The 20,713-nt window shown below is 46.6% G+C and overlaps 2 protein-coding genes across 4 annotated transcripts; one reads left to right on the top strand and one right to left on the bottom strand.

Annotated features, from left to right (window-relative positions):
- Positions 1-203: 203 nt before the first annotated feature.
- DDX27 (DEAD-box helicase 27) lies at positions 204-6,899 on the bottom strand. Of its 2 annotated transcripts, none has more exons than XM_072879245.1 (21): positions 6,642-6,899; positions 6,365-6,499; positions 6,205-6,264; positions 5,738-5,894; positions 5,330-5,376; positions 5,079-5,165; positions 4,202-4,307; positions 3,935-4,108; positions 3,443-3,593; positions 3,188-3,287; positions 2,938-3,079; positions 2,710-2,863; positions 2,514-2,595; positions 2,261-2,438; positions 2,014-2,120; positions 1,731-1,836; positions 1,533-1,627; positions 1,305-1,431; positions 960-1,044; positions 707-781; positions 204-362 (listed from the first exon to the last, which is right to left on the bottom strand). In XM_072879245.1, exons 1-21 carry the CDS (start codon positions 6,729-6,731, stop codon positions 260-262), a joined length of 2,361 nt encoding a protein of 786 aa, XP_072735346.1. In that variant the 5' UTR covers positions 6,732-6,899; the 3' UTR covers positions 204-259. The 2 variants fall into 2 exon arrangements, with proteins under 2 accessions (XP_072735346.1, XP_072735347.1); XM_072879246.1 differs by having other exon boundaries at positions 204-444; positions 6,642-6,895.
- On the top strand, positions 6,836-20,683 carry ZNFX1 (zinc finger NFX1-type containing 1). Of its 2 annotated transcripts, none has more exons than XM_072879243.1 (14): positions 6,836-6,962; positions 7,342-7,478; positions 8,204-10,291; positions 11,095-11,226; positions 11,476-11,624; positions 11,843-11,986; positions 12,426-12,543; positions 12,789-13,036; positions 13,145-13,284; positions 13,600-13,754; positions 14,429-14,574; positions 14,940-15,050; positions 15,777-15,872; positions 18,103-20,683. In XM_072879243.1, the coding sequence occupies exons 2-14, from the start codon at positions 7,424-7,426 to the stop codon at positions 20,533-20,535; spliced, it is 6,015 nt and encodes a 2,004-aa protein (XP_072735344.1). In that variant the 5' UTR covers positions 6,836-6,962; positions 7,342-7,423; the 3' UTR covers positions 20,536-20,683. The 2 variants fall into 2 exon arrangements, with proteins under 2 accessions (XP_072735344.1, XP_072735345.1); XM_072879244.1 differs by having other exon boundaries at positions 6,842-6,962; positions 7,306-7,478.
- Positions 20,684-20,713: the final 30 nt, after the last annotated feature.

Below are 20,713 nucleotides of genomic sequence, written 5' to 3'. Positions count from 1 at the left end.
CTCAACCACAGAAATCCTTTTCAGCCCTATTAATTAATTGAGATCACAGAAGGATATGAACAAAGCACTAAGTTCTCCAGTTTTTGCCCTAAAGACAACTTGACTTATACAAAAGTCTGATAGAAAGATGTAACATATCCCAGCTCTCAGTTGCTCCAGCTATCCTATAAAACAGAGCAAACATTTTAGGAAAAAAACACAACCAAAAGAATCAATCCTTTATTGCATGGGCTGCTGAAGATGTTTTCACACAGGGTCTTCAACCAGGTATTAACAAACATGCCAAAGTTATTCCAGAACTTGAAGAAAAACTATTCAATATTACTGAAGTTGTCTTCTCCCAGTACAAAGAAATCCAGGCCCTGGAGAGAACATGTCTGAAATGTCTGCATTGTCCAAATTACCCATTTTGTAATTACCAACAGTTCTTACTTTCTCTTGTACCTGAAAGAGAAGATATTTGAAATGACATTCCACTAGCCCAACTGTCAATGATAGGTAAGGAACAGCACTGAGAAGCCCAATAATGTGCTATTAAAGGCAGTATCCTTGATTGCCCCCAGTATCAGACCTGCAGTAGGAGGGTAAGCTACTGCAGAACCAACAAACCTTTTAGCAAGGGCCTTTAAACAATCAGAAGAAGAGGAAAGAGAAAGCAGGGAAAAAAAACCCACAAACTTGAATAAGAAAGTAAAGGGAGCTATACCTGGACTTGGATTTGAAGTTTCCTCCTTTCCTATGTTGGGCCATACCCAAGCGTTTTCGATCTTCAAATGATGGGCTTTTTGAGAGAGGGGGGAGGCAAGACAAAAACCACTGAAGTACAGCAATAGCACAGGTACTTCCTGCAAGAATCCCTTCTCTGCTCTGCTCACCTTTTCCCCCCCAATATCAGTCAAAGTATCCCTGAGAAAGTCCAGGAACACAAAAAAAAATCCCACCTACTGCTCAAACATTACCCGGCACGGTACTGCTTCAGAGCCTTCCTGCTTGTATTGGTAAGCTCTTCATCAAACACAGACAGATTTTTCCTCCGCTTGGGGCCTAAGACAGAGACAATAGTCAGAACACTGGCTGTAAAGAGAAGGCCACAGCATCACCTTGTTTACTAGAGCCCAGTAGCCTTGACCACAATTAGCCTAACCATCAGGAAAAGTAATGACCTCCCTGCACTCACCCTGGCCAGCAACAGTGGCCATTCCTTCAAAGATCAGTGCCTCCCTCTCTACAAATTAGCTTAGTTTACCAATTTGTAACAAAGTAACTGATATAAGGTAAGTCAGCTGTAAAACAAAAGTCTCCACCTGCTGATAGTGCTGCTGGTTCATCCTCTGGCAAGACTCTGGCTCGCTTAGCTCGACGATTCCTTTTTGCCAGCCGCTCAGCATACATTTGAGATTTCAAGATTTCAAACTGTGACCTCTCCTCTGGCTGAAAGGTTTTAAAATGCAAGTTTACAGTGATGTGAGGTTTTGCTAAGGGAAAACTATGATAGTCCACGCAGGGTCCCACTTGTCCATAAATGCACTCACTGTCATTTGGACTCTTTTCTTTCTGTCCTGCATAAATTTCTTCCTTTTCTTTTTGCCTCGTAATGCTAGGTCAAACTCCTGCAGGGCTTTAGCCACTAGAGAGACAAAGAAAAGCACAGAATAAAAAAACTCTTTAAGTAAAGAGCAGAGTCCAGTTGCAGCTATGGAATTTAACATGGCAGCAGTGTCATGACTCACATTTCTCTTTCTTCCTCTCCTCACGGGTCTGGAACCAGCTCCGCTCCAAACCCTCACCCACAGTCTCTTGTTTTCCTATCTCCAGCTGCTTCTTTGCCCTATTGATCTGAGATAATTCAGGCAAGACGTGAGCTCAGGGTGGCTAAAAAATACCTATCTCTTCCCTTTCTAAAGTAGGCAGGTTAAGTACATTAGGGTAACCTCCTTATGCACTATATATATATATATATATATAGATCCTAAAAAAACCTACAGTAAAAAAAAATCCTAAAAAATCCCTTACCTGGGCCTCTGACTGCTGCATCTCACGTTCCTCACGCTCCAAGCACAGAACTGCATACACATCTTTCTCTAGATTCTCAATCTTCTCCCGAAATTTTAGTATGACATCTGAAAACAATACAGTGTGAACATCAAAAGCAGCTCACGTAAAGTCCATCTTGTTTTTCAGAAGCTCTTTTAGTGTCCCTCTGTACCATGAGATTCCCTGCCTACTGCTCTCCTGCTTTTTACCTCAGCTAAGTGCGTACCTTGGGGGAGAATTCTGGCTTTCACTGGTGTTTTGGCAGTCTTCACAATATCCTTCAGCATCTTGCGCTCTTCCTCACCCACAAGTGAAACTGAACGACCAGCCCTGCCTGCTCTTGCTGTCCGACCCACTCGATGAACATAGTGTTTGGTGGTGTTGGGCATGGTAAAATTGATTACCTAAAACAGAAACAGTGTTAGTAGGGAAACAATATTAAAGGACTCATTAAAAAGCTCAGCACTGCAAATACTCACTGTTTTAACACCTTCAATATCAAGTCCGCGTGCAGCCACATCTGTAGCTACCAGAATATCAATCTGCTCATCCTTAAAGCGCCTGAGCAGAGATAGCAAATGCATTAGCATTGAATACAGCAATCCACCTCTGCCCTAAATCTTCCAACTCCTAACTTCTTTTTTGCCTATGATTGCCAACTAAGCCTGCTACTACCTGAGTGCTTCCAGCCGCTGTGCCTGAGAGAGGTTCCCATGAAGCTCCCCAACCCGTAGACCCATCAGCCCAAGGAGGATGTGCATACGGTGAGCTTGCTTCTTGGTCTGGGTGAAAAGCATCACATGATCTGGGAAGGTTCGTGTCAGTAGAGCTGAAAGAAAGTCCTCTCAGTAGCCTGCTTCATAGTCACCTACCGATTCCAGCTTTTCTTTGCTCATCACTAACCTGATACAATGGCCTCACGGTCCCCCTCTCGGTTGGGTCTGATCCGGATAAACTCCTGCCGCAGGAAAGGGGCAACATCTGTGTTGCTGTTCACAAAAATTCGGATGGGATTTTTCAGGGAAACAGAAGCCAAATCTTTCACCTACCGAAACAGGTTAAGAAAAAGTAGTCCACATAATCTCTGCTAAAAGACTAGACAAACTTCTATTCAACTTTCTGCCTCAACACGCTTCTCAGCAGCCTGTCTTACCTCCTCTGTCATTGTGGCAGAGAAAAGCATTGTCTGACGGTGGTTGGAGCACAACCTGATTATTTCCTTCATCTGTTCCTCAAAGTATTCATCCAGCATCCTACACAGGAGAAAAACAGCAAAGTAAGGCAGCTTCATCTGGTTCTAGCTAAGAAACATTACTTAAGGCAGGGCAACAAAGACTGCTCTATAGCCTGGGAAAAGGAAAGCAGAAAACTACCATCTCATTTTTCACTGCTGTCCTGCTTAGCCTACCTGTCTGCTTCATCCAAAATCAGCACCTCAACACTGCTCAGGTGGAAAGAAGGGCAGTTGTGGAGATGATCAATCAGTCGCCCAGGAGTGGCGATAAGAATGTCTGGCCCAGAGCGCAGAGCTGCTTCCTGAGTCTTCACATCTAGGCCACCTGAAAGAGAGTGAACATGGACTGCTGACTCCCTGAGCAGGTTGCGGCAGAGCACACAGATCCAAATTGCCTGAGGAATGGGAAACAACTCAGATTAATACCATATCCACAATTAGAAGTGATCCCACCTTTTCTTTCTCAGAAACCAACAAACAAAAGGTACGGCACAGTATTGGGAAGTGAGATTTAAAACCATAGCACACCTACTGGAACCATGCCTGCAATAACCATACAGCCTCCAGTTTTATAACACAGAATTCCCAGTTCTGTACAGAAGTTTACATATATTCCCAGTTCTGTATAGCGAGCTGTACAGTTCACATAAGCAACTTAATACTCACCTACAGCAAGGCAAGTTGTGATGCTGCTAAACTGTGCCAGCTGTTTTGTGACAGAGTGCACCTGAATACCCAGTTCTCGTGTTGGCACTAGAACCAATACCCTTGTTATTGGAGCCTGACGAGGTTTGTAAATCAGGCGCTCAAGGACAGGCAAGATGAAGGCAGCTGTTTTACCTAAAGAAGAAAATTAAGAAGAATTACCAAGAATTACCACTTACTGTGAATAACTAATTCTCCATGTTTCCTGTGCCCTGTTTAAACCCCTACCTGTCCCAGTGGCAGCACAGGCACAAATATCCTTCCCCAGAAGACTCACTGGGATACAAGCCTTCTGAATTGGGGTTGGTTGCTTGAAGCCAAGAGCTGTGATTGCCTACAAAGGAGATAGAGCAATTAAACTCTGTCTCAGGTATGACCACACCTGGAGTACTGTGTCCAGTTCTGGGCTCCTGAGTACAAGAGAGACATGGACATACTGGAGAGAGTCCAGCAAAAGGCCACAAAGATGATGAAGGGACTGGAGCACCTCACATACAAGGAAAGGCTGACAGAGCTGGGACTGTTCAGCCTGGAGAAGACTTGGGGAGGATCTTATCCATGTATATAAACACCTGAAGGGAAGGTGTAAAGAGGACAAAGCCAGGCTCTTTTCAGTGGTGCCCAGCAACAGGACCAGAGGCAATGGAAACAAACCGAAACACAGGAGGTTCCCTCTGAACACCAGGAAACACTTTTTCACTGTGAGGGTGACTGAGCACTGGCACAGGTTGCCCAGAGAGGTTGCAGAGGCTCCATCCTCGGAGATATTCAAAAGCCATCTGGACATGCTCCTGGGCAACCAGCTCTAGGTGGCCCTGCTTGAGCCAGGGACTGGACCAGATGACCTCCAGAGGTCCCTTCCAACCTCAGCCATTCTGCGATTCTGTGACAAGTCTCAAGATGGTGTTGACGTATTGCAAATCAAAGAATGGTTTCCACTATTTGGGAATAACAGCTCCTAAGGGACTGTCACACTAGCTCCCACATAATTTCCTTTTCAGAGAGGCTGCAAAGAGAAGAGGAATTTGGCAGTTCTGACTGGTGGAGGGAAGGCTGTACAACATTTTTCAGAACAACATATGTAATAACTAAACTAGGTAAATACCTTTAGCAAAGGTCGTGAAAGATTCATGTCCTGGAATGACAAGTTATCATCATATTGAGAGGCATCTTCAAAAAAGCCCTCTGCTTCCTAGAAACAGCAACAACAACAAAACTGGAACAACACAGGCAACAACACAACATGTTATCAAAGGGCTCTGGGCTGTTTTTTGAGCTACAGTTTGTTAACCAAAGTCAAATTCCTCCAGAAGAAATGCTGGAGAATGACCTAGTGTCATTCTGTCCAACACTTACCATTTCTCCCTTTTTCGATCTCCTCCGTTCCTTCACTTTGACTGTATCTGCAGAGCAAGAGAAATGTGATAGGAATTAACAAGCACAGCTAAACACATAACAAGATATGGTGACTACCTTAATCTCATACTTTTTGTTCTGAATGAGTTATTGAAGGAGAAGCCTGAAAAACAAGTCCAGGCATGCAATGGAGTAAAATGCCAAGCAAATATCCTTCCTCAGGGATGAGTTCAATTAAAGTGCTATGGCTACCATTCAAAATAGGCTTGACCAAAATCAGAAGGAAGACAACAAGAACTAAGAGATTCTTGCCCACTCCCAGCAAGGCTTCACTACAAGCTTTTCTCCAGCGAGCCAACAGTCTGTCAGATTCTTGCTCCTGACCATCTCTCTATGTACTGCTAATACCTGCTTTTGTGAAGAGAGTTTCATCATCCAATGAATACTGAGACTCCACATCTTCTTCTTCGTCCCTACTGAAATCCTCACACTCCCTCTTTTTGGTTTGATTATCCTCAGTCTCCGTATCTTCATCTCTCACTTTTGCTTGTTTAGCTTCTCTTTCCTAGAAAAAGATTTTTTTAAAAAGTTTTAAAAAAAAAAGGATAAAGAAGAAACTTCAATCCTTTGTGAGCTTTTGTTTGTTGTTACTATAAGCCCATTCACAGATACACAGTTTTGCATAACCTTAAAAATTCTGCATTCTCATCAGTTCAGCAACGCATCAGGTGTGGCTGCAAACCCAGTTGAGGTGATGAGCTACACCTTGAGCACTGCAGCTCGGGATGCTTTCAGAGTCTGTGCCTCTGGAGGGAACACAGTAGAAGACCGAACCCATACCAGTCTTTTCAGTAATGAGAGAGAAAAGCCCTGACCTGGAACTTCCTTTTCTGTCTCACTTTCTCAATCTTCTCATCCAGCGTCGTAGCTGCTCTCTAGGCAGGAAATCATAAAAGAGCCATAAGAGGAGCCCAGGAAGGCATGGGACACCGTAGCCTCAGGCACTACAGCCCCAGTCCCGGCCCCAGGCCTCACCTTGCCGCGGAGCTGGCGCAGTGCCGCCGCCCAGGCGCCTTCCCCGCCAGCCTCCACCTCGCCAAAGACGAAGGTGGCACTGAAGTCTCCGCCTGTAGGGTCCCGCCGTCTAGGGCCCGGCGCCCGGCGCAGCTCCTGTGGTAACACCAATGAGCAACGACCGCGGGACGGTCGAACCGGACCGCACCGACCTCGGCCCCGGTCCAGCGCGATCCAGCCCGGCCCGGCCCGGCCCGGCCCGCCCACGACCCAGGCAATAGATCCTTTCCGGCCCTACCTCCTCATCCTCGGAGCCCCCAGACTCAGGGTCCTCGGGCCCCACATCTCCCTCTGTGATGGTGCCCACCAGGCCCAGACTCTGCAGCATGGCCGCAGCCCCACAGCTCTGCCCGGAACCGCGCGCTACCACGTGAGCCGGCGGCCGCGCATGCGCGGAGCCGGCCCAGGCCTGTGCTTGTGGGTGGGGCGACGGTTGCCCCCGCCCCGCCGGGCGGAGAGGTAAAGCGAAAGCGGCGGCTGCTCTTCCCCGGGCGGGCCGCTGGTGCCGGGAAAAGGAGGAAAGGCTCTGTAGCAGGGACGCTGCCCGCCGGGGACGACGGTACCGGGGGAAGGCGGGGAGCGCTGCCCGGCGGGAGCGGGTCGGGGCCGCGGCCGGATGGGGGTCGCTGCCCACCGGGGCTGGGGAGGAGGGAGGAGGAGGAGGAGGGCGGGGGGCGCTGCCCGCCGGGGGCCGGAGCGGGAGCGGGCCGGGGCCGGGCCGGGGCCGGGCGGGGGGCGCTGCCCGCAGGGAGCCGGCCGGGACTGGGGGAGGGCGGGGGGCGCTGCCCGCCGGGGGCGGGCCGGGCGGGGGCGGCGGGGCGGGCCTTGCGGGGAACTGGAAAGTGAAACTTTCGCCGGTGGCGGGGCGGGCCCGGCGGCTGCCGGCCGTGCGGGGAGCGCAGAGCGCCGAGCACGACGGTGCCTGTGTGCGGCTACAGGAGCGGCGCAGCCCGCCGCGCTGGACGGTGCCCTCGCCCCGGAGAGCTGCGACGCTCCGCAGAGGAGTCACCGGGCCGAGCGATGGAGGGTGCCGGGCAAGAGCCTTGCTCCCGGCAGCCCCGAGCTGGAGGAAGAGGTGAGAGTCGCCTGGTGAATGCAGGACAGGAGGCTGTGGGAGACCTGGGGGATGGTACTGGTACAGAGGGGATCCACTCCTTCCCTGCCTGTGTATAGTGAAATTTCCTCTCAAGCCTAAATTCTAGCACTTCCTTATTTGACCCTGGAGCCTGGTTGGGGCCATGCGGTGATGATGCATTGCAGCAGTCTCTTTGCTAACTGTTTCTGCTAGGATTCAGTGCTTCCCGAAGTATTCTGTTGAGAGCCTGACAAAGGCTTTATGGTCCATGCTTCCTGCTGCTCTGAGAGGCCAGACTTTGTCCAGAAGGTCTGTGTTTTGACTGTGCTATATACACTCAAAGTCAGCTGCTGCTGCCTTTGTTGTTATTTCAATGATGGCTAACTCCCGAGGAAATCCTGTCCTGTGCAGGAAACTTCATCTTTGGCCTTTCCTAGTTCTGCCTTCTCTTCTGTGGAAAAGGGTTTAGTTTTTTAGTGTCTTCATGGCTTAACAGCTTAAGTGAACTCTAGGCATGGCACTCTTTAGCAGTTAGAAAAAGGAGTACAAAGGAAACACCAATTTGAAAGTCTGGGTGCAAACATAATGGTAGTTTTCTAACTCGATGCCTAATGTCCAAAATATGCTGACTATCAGGCCAAAATGCTCATGCGTTTGTGTTGGGAGGCAAGTTAATGTAGTTGATTTATAATTAAGGAGTGTCTTTTTTTTAAATTTTTTTTAAGGGCATGCTGATCACTGGGATACTGGCTTTATACGAAGAGGCAGAAACAGAACAAATAATGTGTCAGGCCAGGCAGCTCAGTTAGGGGAAAGCCCCCAAGCAAGTAATTATACTCTTCTACCTGGGCAAAGAGAGGAGAGATCTGGTGATTGGATTTGGAGAGTTCCTCAATCAAGCAAGAATAAAGCAAGAAACCAAGGTGGACAGGCCAACAGTGGAGCCACAGGACACTGGAATGAACAGGAGAATGAGGGAAGGAGAATGAGGCATCAAGGTGGACACGCACATGAGAGGGCCAGAGGACCCTGGAATGAGCAAGGAAATGAGGGTAGGGGAAGGAGGTATCAAGGTGGACAAACACATGAGGGGGCTAGAGGACCCTGGAATGAGCAAGAAAATGAGGGTAGGGGAAGGAGGTATCAAGGTGGACAAGCACATGAGAGGGCCAGAGGACCCTGGCATGAGCAAGAAAATGAGGGTAGAGGAAGGAGGTACCAAGGTGGACAAGCCCAGGAAGGAGTTAGAGGGCTGAGGAATGGGCAGGAAAATGAAGGTAGGGGAAGGAGGATGCAACCTCGGGAGAATCCTCATTTCTACCAGAACCCTACCCCAGGTGGTACCCAGCTCAGTGAGCAGCCTCAGCAAGTCAAAAGGATTGGCTATAAATTCCTAGAAAGTCTCCTCCAGAAAGACCCTTCAGAAGTTGTCATCACCCTTGCCTCCAGTTCGGGTTTGAAGGAACTTCTTTCCCAAACGGCTATGAAACCCAATTTCCTTCAGCTCGTTTGCCAGGTGCTTCAAAAAGCATGCAGTTCCCGAATGGATAGACAGAGTGTCCAACAGCTTCTTGGAGTGGTGAAGGAGTCCAACTTTCTCAAGATCTGTCTGCCACATTATGTGTCTGACATGATAACAGAAGCAGTCCCTGCTGTACGTCATCAGTACCCTATACATATTAGCAACATCATTTCACTTCTTCAGGACCTGATCAGTATTTTCCCAGCCAGCTCCGTGCAGAAAATCTCCATTCTCTTGACAGTCTTGCCAGCATCCATAAACGCCCTGAGAGCTTCTGGTGTGGACATCACAGAAGAAACAGAGAAGAACCTAAATAAAGTCCAGATGCTTGTGGAGCACCTGCAGGAGAAGAGACGTGAAGGCACACTGAGAGCTGATAATTATACTCTTATGCAGCCTCGGACTGATGGTCAAGAAGAAACCTATCGTACAATGACCATTTATCCGACATATAATGAGGTACACCATGATGAGAAACCCTTTCTACGTCCCAATATTGTTTCTGGAAGATATGAGAGCACCAGCATTTATCTTGACACCCATTTCCGGCTTTTGAGAGAAGACTTTGTAAGGCCTTTAAGGGAAGGTATCTTGGAGCTTTTGCAGAGCTTTGAGGAAAAAGGTTTGAGAAAAAAAAAATTTGATGATATCAGGATCTACTTTGACACACGGATTATTACCCCTCTCTGTTCCCCATCTGGTATTGTTTACAAGGTCCAGTTTGACATAAAACCATTAAAGTTTGTACGATGGCAGAATTCCAAACGGTTGCTATATGGATCCCTGATCTGCATGTCCAAAGATCACTTTGAAACATGCCTTTTTGCCACTGTTTCTAATCGTGATAATGCAGATCTTGCCCATGGGATTGTGCAGCTATGCTTTAATGCACAGAGCCAGGCACTGCTAGCAGAGGTTCAGCCCTCAGACTCCTTCCTCATGGTAGAGACAACTGCCTATTTTGAGGCCTATCGGCATGTGTTAGAAGGGTTACAAGAAATCCAGGAAGAAGATATCCCGTTCCAGAAGTACATCGTGGAATGTGATGCACAGGTGAAAAAGCCAACATACCTGACAATGGATACTGCCTACAACTTTGCACCCTTGATGGAAGATCCCCTGTCAGATGAAGAGATGTATCCTGATGGTTTGAGAAAGCAAAGTGTCCATGTTCTGGATCCCAAGCAGTGGCCTTCCATGGAAACCTTGAGATTAGATGAGTCTCAGATGCAGGCATTGAGTCTTGCACTCACCAAGGAGCTGGCTATTATCCAAGGACCTCCTGGGACTGGTGAGAAACATTTGCTTTAAGTCTCTGTCATTTAAGGAGTTGTCCTTGATTCCCCCATTTAGGGAGATTAACTTCAGAGAAAGACAGCTATACTGTTTCCAAAGCTTTAGTCCCATGCCTAATTGATGCTTGAGTAGCCCAGTTAGCGTGAGCTGTGGAGAAGGTTAAAATACCCTCAGATACCCATAGCTGATCTTACGCATTGCTGACCTAGTTGCAAGTAGACACCAAATGCACTGTTGGCTCTGCTTGTGTATTGGGGTGGAAAAAATTTGCAACCATCTTTGATAACATGGTGCCTCTTGCTGTGCAACAGTCATATTTGTCTTCATAGCATGTTAGAATGTTGGGAGCGTTCAGCCATGATCCTCTGTGTGAATAAAGCATTACAAGATTAACTGTAATTGTTTTAAATGGTACCTGAACTCAACAAGCACCACTGCTTGTATTCCACTAGTATGTGGATGTTTCATGTGCAGCCAAATGTCATATATGAAGCCAGTATCAGAGTGGGCTGGGGGACGCAGTGGCAGAGGTCTCAGACTCTGGGTCCAGATTGAGTGTATTAACCAAAAGAAACATTCTTGCAGAGCATGGCCTTGCTCAACTACAGGCCAGAATGACAATGTTATGCTACTTCATTTACATTTTGTAAACTAGTTACCTCTGGGGTTAGCTCTCTTGGCACAGAGCAGATTTGCAGCCTAGAAGGAGATGTTGTATCTGTTTTTGATGATTGCTGTGTTTTAAGGCACTCCATAGAGGGTGGACTACCCTTTTCTGATTCTGAGCTTGTTTTGCAGGGAAGACTTATGTGGGTTTGAAGATCGTTCAGGCTCTCTTGACTAATAAGCATGTGTGGCAAAGCACTGTCCAGAAGTCTCCCATCCTTGTAGTCTGCTACACTAACCATGCACTGGATCAGTTCTTAGAAGGTAAGAGTACCTGACAACTATGATGGAGGGTCAGGTAGAAATTATACTTACTCTGCCCATCTTCTAGCATGATGAGTGCCCTTTTGGCTTTTTCTAGTGACTCTAGCCCTATTGATACACAGTAAGAAAACTTCACTCAGACCAATCCAGCGTAGCATTTGCAGACAAAGGGTGTTCTCCCTACCCCTTGTCCTACTGCAGAAAACAGAGCTTGCCTCTTCAGTACTAATATTTCTCTTTCATTTCCAGGAATATACACATTCCAAAAACATGGGATGGTGCGTGTTGGCGGCAGAAGTAGCAGTGAGGTTCTGAAGCAATTCACCTTGAGGGAGCTGAGGAAGAAGTGTGAATTCCGATATAACTTGCCAATGCATCTCCGCAGAGCCTATGTGAATGTACGTGTAGACTTCACTGGAGATGATGGGACTGGGTTGCCTGTGCATTGGAGGAGCTAACTAAACTTCCTCCACACCTGTTCTTTCACCTTGTCTTACACTGAAGTCAGCCTCTTAATTCTTCTGTCCTTGTTCACTTTATCAGTTTCTTGTCCTGCTGTTTCTGAACTTTGTTTCTCTGAGTATGATGATGCCTCCCTTCTCTTTGTTATGAGTAGATAACCAGTGAGATGAAACAGGCTGAGCAGGAGCTCCAGGAAGGAGCAAAGCACTTAGAGTGCACAACATATGGAGTTCTGCATGAGCGCCACTTGGAAGCATGCATTGCGCCCCAGCACTGGGACAGTCTGATGAATGGTCTGGTAAGAGAGGTCCCTTTCTTCTGAGTCAAGCAGTCCCAATGTATGCTTACTACCCTTTCTGCTAATGAGTCTGAGGTTCCCCAAGCACCCCAATCACTTGGCTACTAGGAAAGTGAGGGAGTGAATAGCAAGCTGTGCCAAGTGACAGGAGTCTAGACCGGGTGGGGCAGGCAGGGGTTTTAAATTTTGGTCCTTTAAACTGCAGAGATTCTAAGTGATCTTTATCAGCATAAAAATACAAGTGCCCAAATGAAAGCCTCTTAAACTGAAGGGGAGGAGGGATGCTCTTTCTGAAGATCGGAGGCTGCTCAGACTTTCTAGCTCTGGAGGTCTGTCAGGGTGCTTGTCCTGGTTGCCTGCTGCTGCAAGGTGCTGCTTTGGCATCAGTCCTAAGACTGAAGTGCAATAGGCCTGGCTGATTTGACTTTCCTTATATTAGGATGATGAGGAGTTTTACTACAGTGCTTCACAACACTCAATGATTCTGGAGTGGCTGGGCCTTGGTGTAAATGTCTTCACCCAGAATGCTGCAGAGAATACAGGGGCTGAGAATCCAGGTAAAAAAACAAAACAAAAAACCCCAGACAATCCCCCCCCCCCATCCTCTACAGGTGTGTTTGCCTAAGCAGTGCATGTGTGCCAGAAAAGAGACACTGCTACTTAACAGACACTGAAAGATGCATGATACTGTAAGGCAGTGGAAAGAAGATTAACCTTAATTTCCACATAGTCATCTGACTGCTGCACTGTGATTCTGCTAGAGTGGCTGTGGCTTACTGCATGTGACTGGTGACTCTCACAGGTGGTCAGCAGGAGAGAGAGGATGAGTGGGAAGGTGAAGCAGAAGAGGAGCTTTTGGAGATCCCAGAGGAGGCTGACCTGATTCAAGCTGACAGAGTGATTGAGGATGAAGAGGCAGCAAAGTCTCAGGGAAGGAAGGAGAAAGAGCACAGAGCTGTTCATGAACTAGCCAGCATGCTGTTGGCTATGAAGCTGGAGGACCAGGAAGAAGGAACAGCCCAACCACAACAGAAGACTACGCAGTGGGAGGTAACTGCATGCACTAGCTCTGCTTGACTGTGTAAAGAATAACATGGGGATGCTAACACAGAAAAATCTTTGTGCTTTAACTGCTTATTGGGGAGTTTTTTTCTGCAGATAACTGCTGCCCAGAGGAAGAAAATGAAACAGAAGGTGAAGGTTGAGCTCCGTAAACTAAGTGCAATGACAGAGTTAGAGGCCAAGGCTATTCAGGATCTGTGGCAACTTGACCTGAGCTCCCGCTGGAGGCTTTACAGGTGACAAAGCTATTTTGCAGGGTCTGTCAGGCAAATGTTTCCTAGGGCTGTTCCAGTTTGCAGACTCTTTCTGTCAAGCCACAGTGTTTCTGTCCATATCTGTTCAGCTCCTTATTTGAACATGCTTGTTCTTACCTTCCCTGTATTGCATGGGCAGTGCTGTCATCTCCACTGTGTGTGTTTGGGACTAAGTACAGATGCTAATAATCTCTTGCCCAAAAGACACAGAGGAAGTTTTGAAATGAATCCACTCAGAACTTCTGGATCGCTATTCTGTTCCCCTTGCTGTGTGTGATAATGGCACTTTCTTCTCAGGCTTTGGCTGCAGACCTATCAGGGGTTTATTCGACGGAGGATTCTGCAGCATGAACAGCAGTATCAGGCAGCAGCAGAAAGGCTGACAGAACTGAGGCTGCAGGAAGATCTCTGCATTCTCAAGGAGGCCCAAGTTGTGGGCATGACAACTACAGGTGCACAGCAGTTGGGAAGCAAACCAGTATTGCACTGCATCTAGTAATGGTTAAAGGACCTTGTTGCCAAAAGATTAGTGTCATGTGCTGCTTGACAGCCTGGGTCAGGCTGTGCATTAGTCTGCAGCCTTCTTAATCTCTGACTCCCTTTGCAAATGTGGCTATTGTGCGAGTTGTCAGTTAACTGCACGAGCAATTTCTGTGCACACTTGCGCTCCCTCCATCTCGAGCAGCATTCTTTTAATAGAAATGCTCCACTTGTGCCTGAGTGAAGCACAGCTAATATCTGCACTGCTATCCCCACATCACCTTCTGGTGATTATAGTGTAAAGGTCATTGTAATATGACCCTTTGGAGAGACGATTTTAGGTTTGTTTATGTGTGTTGATCAGTGTATTGAGTAGGTATCTTATGTCTGAAGAGAATGTTGGGAAAGGACCAAGGCAGGCATAGGACTCTAATCCCCACCTGCCTTCCCTAATAACTCTTCATATAGAAGCCATCCTTGGTATGGTGCTGTTTTAAAGTTCAAAAAGCTGAGTCTTGACATGGGGAATCTTGGGAAGAACCCCAGTCTTTTCTGGGACACAGCCTACTCCCCTCCCTGAAAACTCCTGTTATATTGCCTGCATGTAATTATATGCTGCTAAGGTTTATCTTCTCTCTTTGCTCAGGTGCTGCCAAATACCGTCAGATCTTGCAAAAAGTAGAGCCACGAATTGTCATCGTAGAAGAGGCAGCAGAGGTACTTGAGGCTCACACCATTACTACTCTGAGTAAAGCTTGCCAGCATCTCATCCTCATTGGAGATCACCAGCAGGTAATATCCGTGACTAATGCCTCTAACTTGTGCAAATGAACTAGAAGCTTTTAACCAAACACCGTATGTGAAAGGTTGCCAAGACTTACTGCTCCTCAGCTTCCACAGATGCCACAGATCCTGTCTCCTGTAGTTTTGGAGTAGAGCTCCTGTGGGACTTATCTTTTAGTTTAACTGATATGATTTTACATAAGCTTGTATCCACTTCAGTTGTGACTGTATCTAACTGATATTTAGCACTTCTGTAAGAATCCAGTCTATGGCCTTTCTATGGGGGATCAGCGACAGAAAAAGAGATGAGTGAAAATCTTACTAATACATAAGAAAAGTGCTAAAACATGGACTTCCTATCCCTTCCCTTTCAGCTGCGACCTAGTGCAAATGTATATGACCTGGCCAAGAACTTCAATCTGGAAGTCTCTCTCTTCGAACGGCTGGTGAAAGTTGATTTCCCCTTTGTCCGTCTGAAATACCAAGTGAGGAAGAGCTATAAAAAAACCTCCATTGCATTTGCATTTATGTTGTTTTAAGTTTGTAGTACACTTAAGTTTATATTTCTACTCTCAGAGCAGCCTAAAAGAAAGGAATGTGCTATTTAATTCCCGAGAAGAATGGTAAGAGCTGTCAAACTGCCACAAACAGTGTTCCAGTATATTTCCAATTATTCAGTGATGTTGTCTGCAGCACTGTGGTTCCCACATGTTTTAGTGCAAGGAACATGGCTTATTGTGGCATCTGAAACTTCCAGAACTCTGGAGACTGACAGCATGAGTCTTCTCAGGCTGCTTCCTGCTAAATTGCTATAATAATCTATCTTGGTGCCTGGAGAAGTTAATTCTACCTCCAGCAGCCTTGTATTAAAACTACCTAGAAGAGCTCATGTAGCGGTTAGGGTGAGGTGCTGGCTTTTGTTATCTAGAGCAGTGTTCTTAGATTTGCACTGAAACCAGCATTCTTATTAAAACAACCTTGCCAAATGATTTTCTTGAAGATACTCTGCTACTGCTCCCCCTGTAATTGCTGGTGGTGGCAGTGGTGGGGTGGGGGAGGGTGGGGATTGGGAGGTGCCCCTTTCTTGACTCCTACTGGAAAGTCATCCTCGTCTTGTATTCAGCCACAGTCTGTACAGTGGAACAACAGAATATTGACAGGGAAATATGGTGCTCCTTCCTCAAGACTGATAAAGCTGCTTTGTGTTTCAGCACCGCATGCGTCCTGAAATTGCCCAGCTTCTCAGTCCTCATATATACCAGGAGCTGGAGAACCATCCCTCTGTCCTGAAGTATGAGAACATAAAAGTGAGTTTTCAGCAATCCAGGCAATTGCTTCTGTCCCCTCTTACTGGCTAAAATGAGTTTCTGTAAAATATAGTGTTCAAGGATTTAAAATTCTTAGATCAAGTTCAGCTATTGAAATTTATACCTGAATCAAGGAAATGTGTGATATGGAGTTAGGCAAGCAATTTGTAGTTCTTCTGGCATTAGTGATGGCGGACACTGGAAATGAATACAGTACTGATGACTTTTAAAAGAACAGTGAAAAATGCAAGAGGGACCAAAAGAATTGTAAGAGATTGAAAGCTAGGAAGAAATCTTAAACGAGAGACTTAAAGCATAATATGTGAAACTCCAATGTAAGATAGGTGACTTGATTACTGGAACCCTTCTTCCTTGGGTTCTCTGTTTGGGCATTTTACCAATACATAACATCTGCAAACAAGATCTATTCAGCTCAAAAGTATAAATCAACTACTTATTGGCTAACACGCAAAATAAACAGGTAGAATTTAATAAGTTATAAGCATTAGTATGCTTGCCACACCATAAGACGCTTGAAGAGTCTTTGCTATAGTCAGGCAGGTATCAGTCAGAAGAAGTGTCAGCCTCTGCTTCTTCCTTAATGTTACTGAGTTTCCATCTTACCACTAACTCCCTGTTTTCTGATGTGTTTTTCCCCACCCTAATTAGGATTTTGTGTCTCTTCACATTGATGCTTTTCTTGCATCTTTGAACTATTAACAATCATATATCTCTCTGTAATTTTACCTTTCTTATCTTGCATAGCCCTGTTCTGCAGACTTGCTCGCAGCTCTCTGTCACAACTTAACTATTTCCCCAGAAGTCTAAGCCAAGGTTATGCTGCTATGCTGTATCAGAGCTAGGCCTTGGATCTCTGAAACACAAGCAACTGAATGCCCTGGGACAAAGAATTGGAGGTAGCTGCAGAAAGAAGATTACAGTAGCTTAGCCTATGTAAATCTCTCTTCGTGAAAAGACAGTATTAATTAGTTAAAAGCTCTTTAACTGGATGAGGAAAGTATACTGAAAACTATAGCAGAATGCTGAAGCCAGACAAGAGAAAATTAATACTGAAGATTATTTAATTACTAGAATAAGCTATCTGGGAAAGTGGCAGGTCCTCTTTTGGTATCTTGAAATCCAGATCAAGTATTTTGTAGAAGATGCTTTAGTTAAACAAATAAAAAAACCCCCAAAAAACCCAAAACCCAACCAAACAAAAAAACAACCAACAACAAAAACCCCACCCAAAACACACAACAACTTAGGAGACCACAAAATTTTACCCCATTTCTCCTATGAGAAGGTATTCTGAAGAATCTTATGGTTCCATCTGGCCTTAAAACACACTTGAGATACCAAAAGGCATCGCAATTGAATCTTCCCATCTAGTACAATAATCAACATAGGTGATCAGTGAATTAAATTGTACAACAGTGGACACAGTGCCACTATGGACACCTTGGAAAACCAGAGATCTGTGTTTGATCTACAAAAACTCTTATTTCCTGATAAAAACAGTCTCTGGGTTTTGGCATGCAGCCCAAGAATTTCTTATGGGTAGAAGAATTCCAGGTAATAGGCAAAAAATAAAGGTCCCCGCTAACTCAAGGCAAATGGAATTTTTGAACAGGTGAGCAGACAACTCTACACCCCTGGAGCTGGTAAGTGACTACTGGAGTTGCTAGTGTTCCTAGTTTTCCTGGTGGAAAAGCAATCTTCCTTGCTTCTTTTTGTTTTTACTGTAGTAACAGAGAAGGCATGTGTTTTGCTAGGCAGTTTTAGGCAAATGCTAAGCCCTGTGCCCTGGTAACTTAATATCTTTTTCCCACGGGGCCAAAACAAGACATTGTTCATGCCATGAATGTGAAACAGAACTATGATGCTTTGAGAAATGTTACTAGCACTTAATCTTCTCTTTTCTATAACCTGAAAAGGTACAGGAGAAACAACTTTGAAAATATAGGGAATAAAATTATCCACAGGAACTGATTTCATATTGGGATACTGGAATGTCACTAATAAGCTGAAATGTGATTAGTAAGCCTAAATTCCTATCTAATGAATACGCTATGGAAATCTAAGAGGAAATCGCCGAAGTATGCAGTAACTGCATACTATAGTCCTCTCCTTAAGAGTCCTCCTGTCAGTGGATAATCGGGGAGATGGAAACAGGCTGCAGCGACAGAAGCTGGAATTCTGTTTCTGACATTCCTTTATTTTGTTTCAGGGGGTCTCATCTAACCTCTTCTTTGTGGAACATGACTTTCCTGAGCAAGAGATCCAGGAAGGGAAAAGCCACCAGAACCCACATGAGGCCCAGTTTGTAGTGGAACTGTGCAAATACTTCTTGTGTCAGGATTATCTACCTTCTCAGATCACCATTCTCACTACTTATACTGGACAGCTTTTCTGTCTGCGTAAGCTCATGCCAGCCAAGACCTTTGCAGGTGTGAAGGTTCATGTGGTAGATAAGTACCAGGGGGAGGAGAATGATATTATTCTGCTGTCACTTGTGCGGAGCAACAAAGAGGAGAGAACTGGATTCTTACAGATCCCTAATCGGATATGCGTAGCGTTATCCAGAGCTAAGAAAGGGCTGTATTGTATTGGAAATATGAGAATGCTTGGCAAGGTTCCTCTGTGGAGCAAGATCATTCACACCCTTCGGGAGAAAGGTCACATTGGCCGCTCATTGGTGCTTTGCTGTCAAAACCACCCTGAAACCAAGACACTGGTATCTACAGCAGCAGACTTCAGCAAAGTCCCAGAAGGAGGCTGTAGTCGTCCCTGTGAATTTAGGTTGAATTGCGGACATGTTTGCACAAGGGCATGTCACCCATATGACACACAGCACAAAGAGTATCAGTGTCTGAAGCCTTGTCAAAAGGTGCTTTGTGCAGATGGGCACCGCTGTCCACGGTCATGTTATGAGCCCTGTGGACCATGCATGGTGATAGTAGAGAAAACCATTTCTAAGTGTGGCCACCTGCAGATGGTGCCATGCTCTATTCCAGACAGTGAGTTTCTTTGCCAAGAACCTTGCCAGAAAAAGTTGAACTGTGGGCACACATGCAACAAATTCTGTGGGCAGGAATGCACTAAGAGGTGTCCTGAACTGGTTACAGTCACGCTGAAATGTGGCCACAACCAGCAAGTTAAATGCTGGATCACTGAGGAGATGAAACATGAGGAGCCTGTGGAATGTAAGACTAAGTGTTCTGTCACACTGGAGTGTGGTCATGTATGCTCAGGTTCCTGTCATACCTGCTTTGAAGGAAGATTTCATAAGCCATGTAACAGCCCATGTAAGCGCTTCTTGGTCTGCTCCCACAAGTGTCAGCAGCCTTGTACTACAGAATGCCCTCCCTGCCAGCTGGAATGTCAGAACCACTGTATCCACAGCAGATGTAAAAAGAAATGTGGAGAGAGCTGTTTTCCATGTGCTGAGCCATGCGAGTGGCGGTGCCAGCACTACCGCTGTACCAATCTTTGCTCTGAACCATGCAATAGGCCTCGCTGCAACGTACCATGTGCTCAGCTACTGTGCTGTGGTCATCCTTGTATTGGATTGTGTGGAGAGCCCTGCCCAAAGAAGTGCCTTGTTTGTGACCGTGAGGAACTCACCCAGATCTTTTTTGGCTTTGAGGAAGACCCAGATGCTCGATTTGTGCAGCTTGAAGACTGTGGCCATGTCTTTGAGTCCCAAGGCCTTGACCATTATATGGATGAAGATGATGATGTCATCAAGCTGAAGGTATGTCCTATCTGTCAGACACCTATCAGAAAGAATTTGAGATATGGTACCATTGTGAAAAGGCGACTAGATGAGATAGAAAAGGTGAAAGAGAAAATCCAAGGCCCAGCACAGGAAATTGAGTCTAGCAGACAAAGACTGCAGGCAGCACTGACAGGGAATGCTGTTCTGAGGAGGAATCTACCCCTTAAGTACCTCATGCTAGAAGATAAACTAAAAGCTTCTGATCTCTCCACAAAGAGTATCGGACTAATTGAGAACCAGCTTAACTTCTATGAACGTGTAGCAGACCTAACCAGTTCTATGAACAAAATTGATGCGAGCGAGAGGAAAGGGCTGAGAAAGCGGCTGGATGAAGTCCAGGAATGGCTGGATAAGCCACGCCTCAGTTTTACAGGACAGGAGCTCTCTGACCTGCAGTCTGAAATCCAGAGACTGACCTATTTGCTGAGCCTCTTGGCAAGGTGCAAAGGTGCAAGCGGGCTGATCACCCCGGTGCTCGCAGCAGAGATTGCCAGTGCACGTGACATCCTGGAAGGGACAAAGAAATTCACAGAGGAGGATGAGGCTGCAGTGAAGGCTGACCTGGAGAGGCTCTGCAGTGCCTTGCCTGTGTCAGGGCTGGGGATCTCTGAAGTTGAGCGGGTGCAGATTGTCAGTGCTATCGGCTGTCCCCGTGGCCACTGGTTCAAGTGCAGAAATGGACATATCTATGTGATTGGGGACTGTGGCGGGGCAATGGAGAGAAGCAAGTGCCCTGAATGTCATGCAGTCATCGGGGGCACGAACCACACTCTGGACAGCACCAACAGCCTCGCCTCCGAGATGGACGGTGCAACCCACGCAGCCTGGTCCGAGACGGCCAACAACCTGCTCAACTTCGAGCAACTCCACCGGCTGCTGTAGCGGGGGGGCTGCCCTGTTTCCTCTCCCCCCTCCTCCGCCCCGGGGACGCCGCATCGGCTCCTCGGGCGCTGCCTGCCACCCCTGTAGCAAATAAAGTGTACCGCTGCGCCCTGGGGACTCGTGTGGCGGGGCGGGGCGGGGCGGGGCGCGGGACCGGGCGGGCTCGCCGGAAGAGGCG

The sequence above is a fragment of the Ciconia boyciana genome, chromosome 14 (assembly GCF_034638445.1).
Source record: "Ciconia boyciana chromosome 14, ASM3463844v1, whole genome shotgun sequence".
NCBI classification, from domain to species: domain Eukaryota; kingdom Metazoa; phylum Chordata; class Aves; order Ciconiiformes; family Ciconiidae; genus Ciconia; species Ciconia boyciana.
Note: the sequence above shows the minus strand (reverse complement) of the source record. Positions and strands in the feature narration are given on the sequence as shown.

What these genes read in the sequence shown, in the direction of transcription:
- DDX27 (XM_072879245.1), bottom strand. Translation starts at nt 6,731, where the DNA reads ATGCTGCAGAGTCTGGGCCTGGTGGGCACCATCACAGAGGGAGATGTG. An exon ending in ATTTTGGATGAAGCAGACAG is followed by an intron (nt 3,288 to 3,442) that starts GTAGGCTAAGCA and finishes TCTCCTGTGTAG; the next exon opens with GATGCTGGATGAATACTTTG. An exon ending in TGCAGCAGTCAGAGGCCCAG is followed by an intron (nt 1,837 to 2,013) that starts GTAAGGGATTTT and finishes GAATTATCTCAG; the next exon opens with ATCAATAGGGCAAAGAAGCA.
- ZNFX1 (XM_072879243.1), top strand. Translation starts at nt 7,424, where the DNA reads ATGGAGGGTGCCGGGCAAGAGCCTTGCTCCCGGCAGCCCCGAGCTGGA. An exon ending in GCCCCGAGCTGGAGGAAGAG is followed by an intron (nt 7,479 to 8,203) that starts GTGAGAGTCGCC and finishes ATTTTTTTTAAG; the next exon opens with GGCATGCTGATCACTGGGAT. An exon ending in TGTGGGCATGACAACTACAG is followed by an intron (nt 13,755 to 14,428) that starts GTGCACAGCAGT and finishes CTCTTTGCTCAG; the next exon opens with GTGCTGCCAAATACCGTCAG.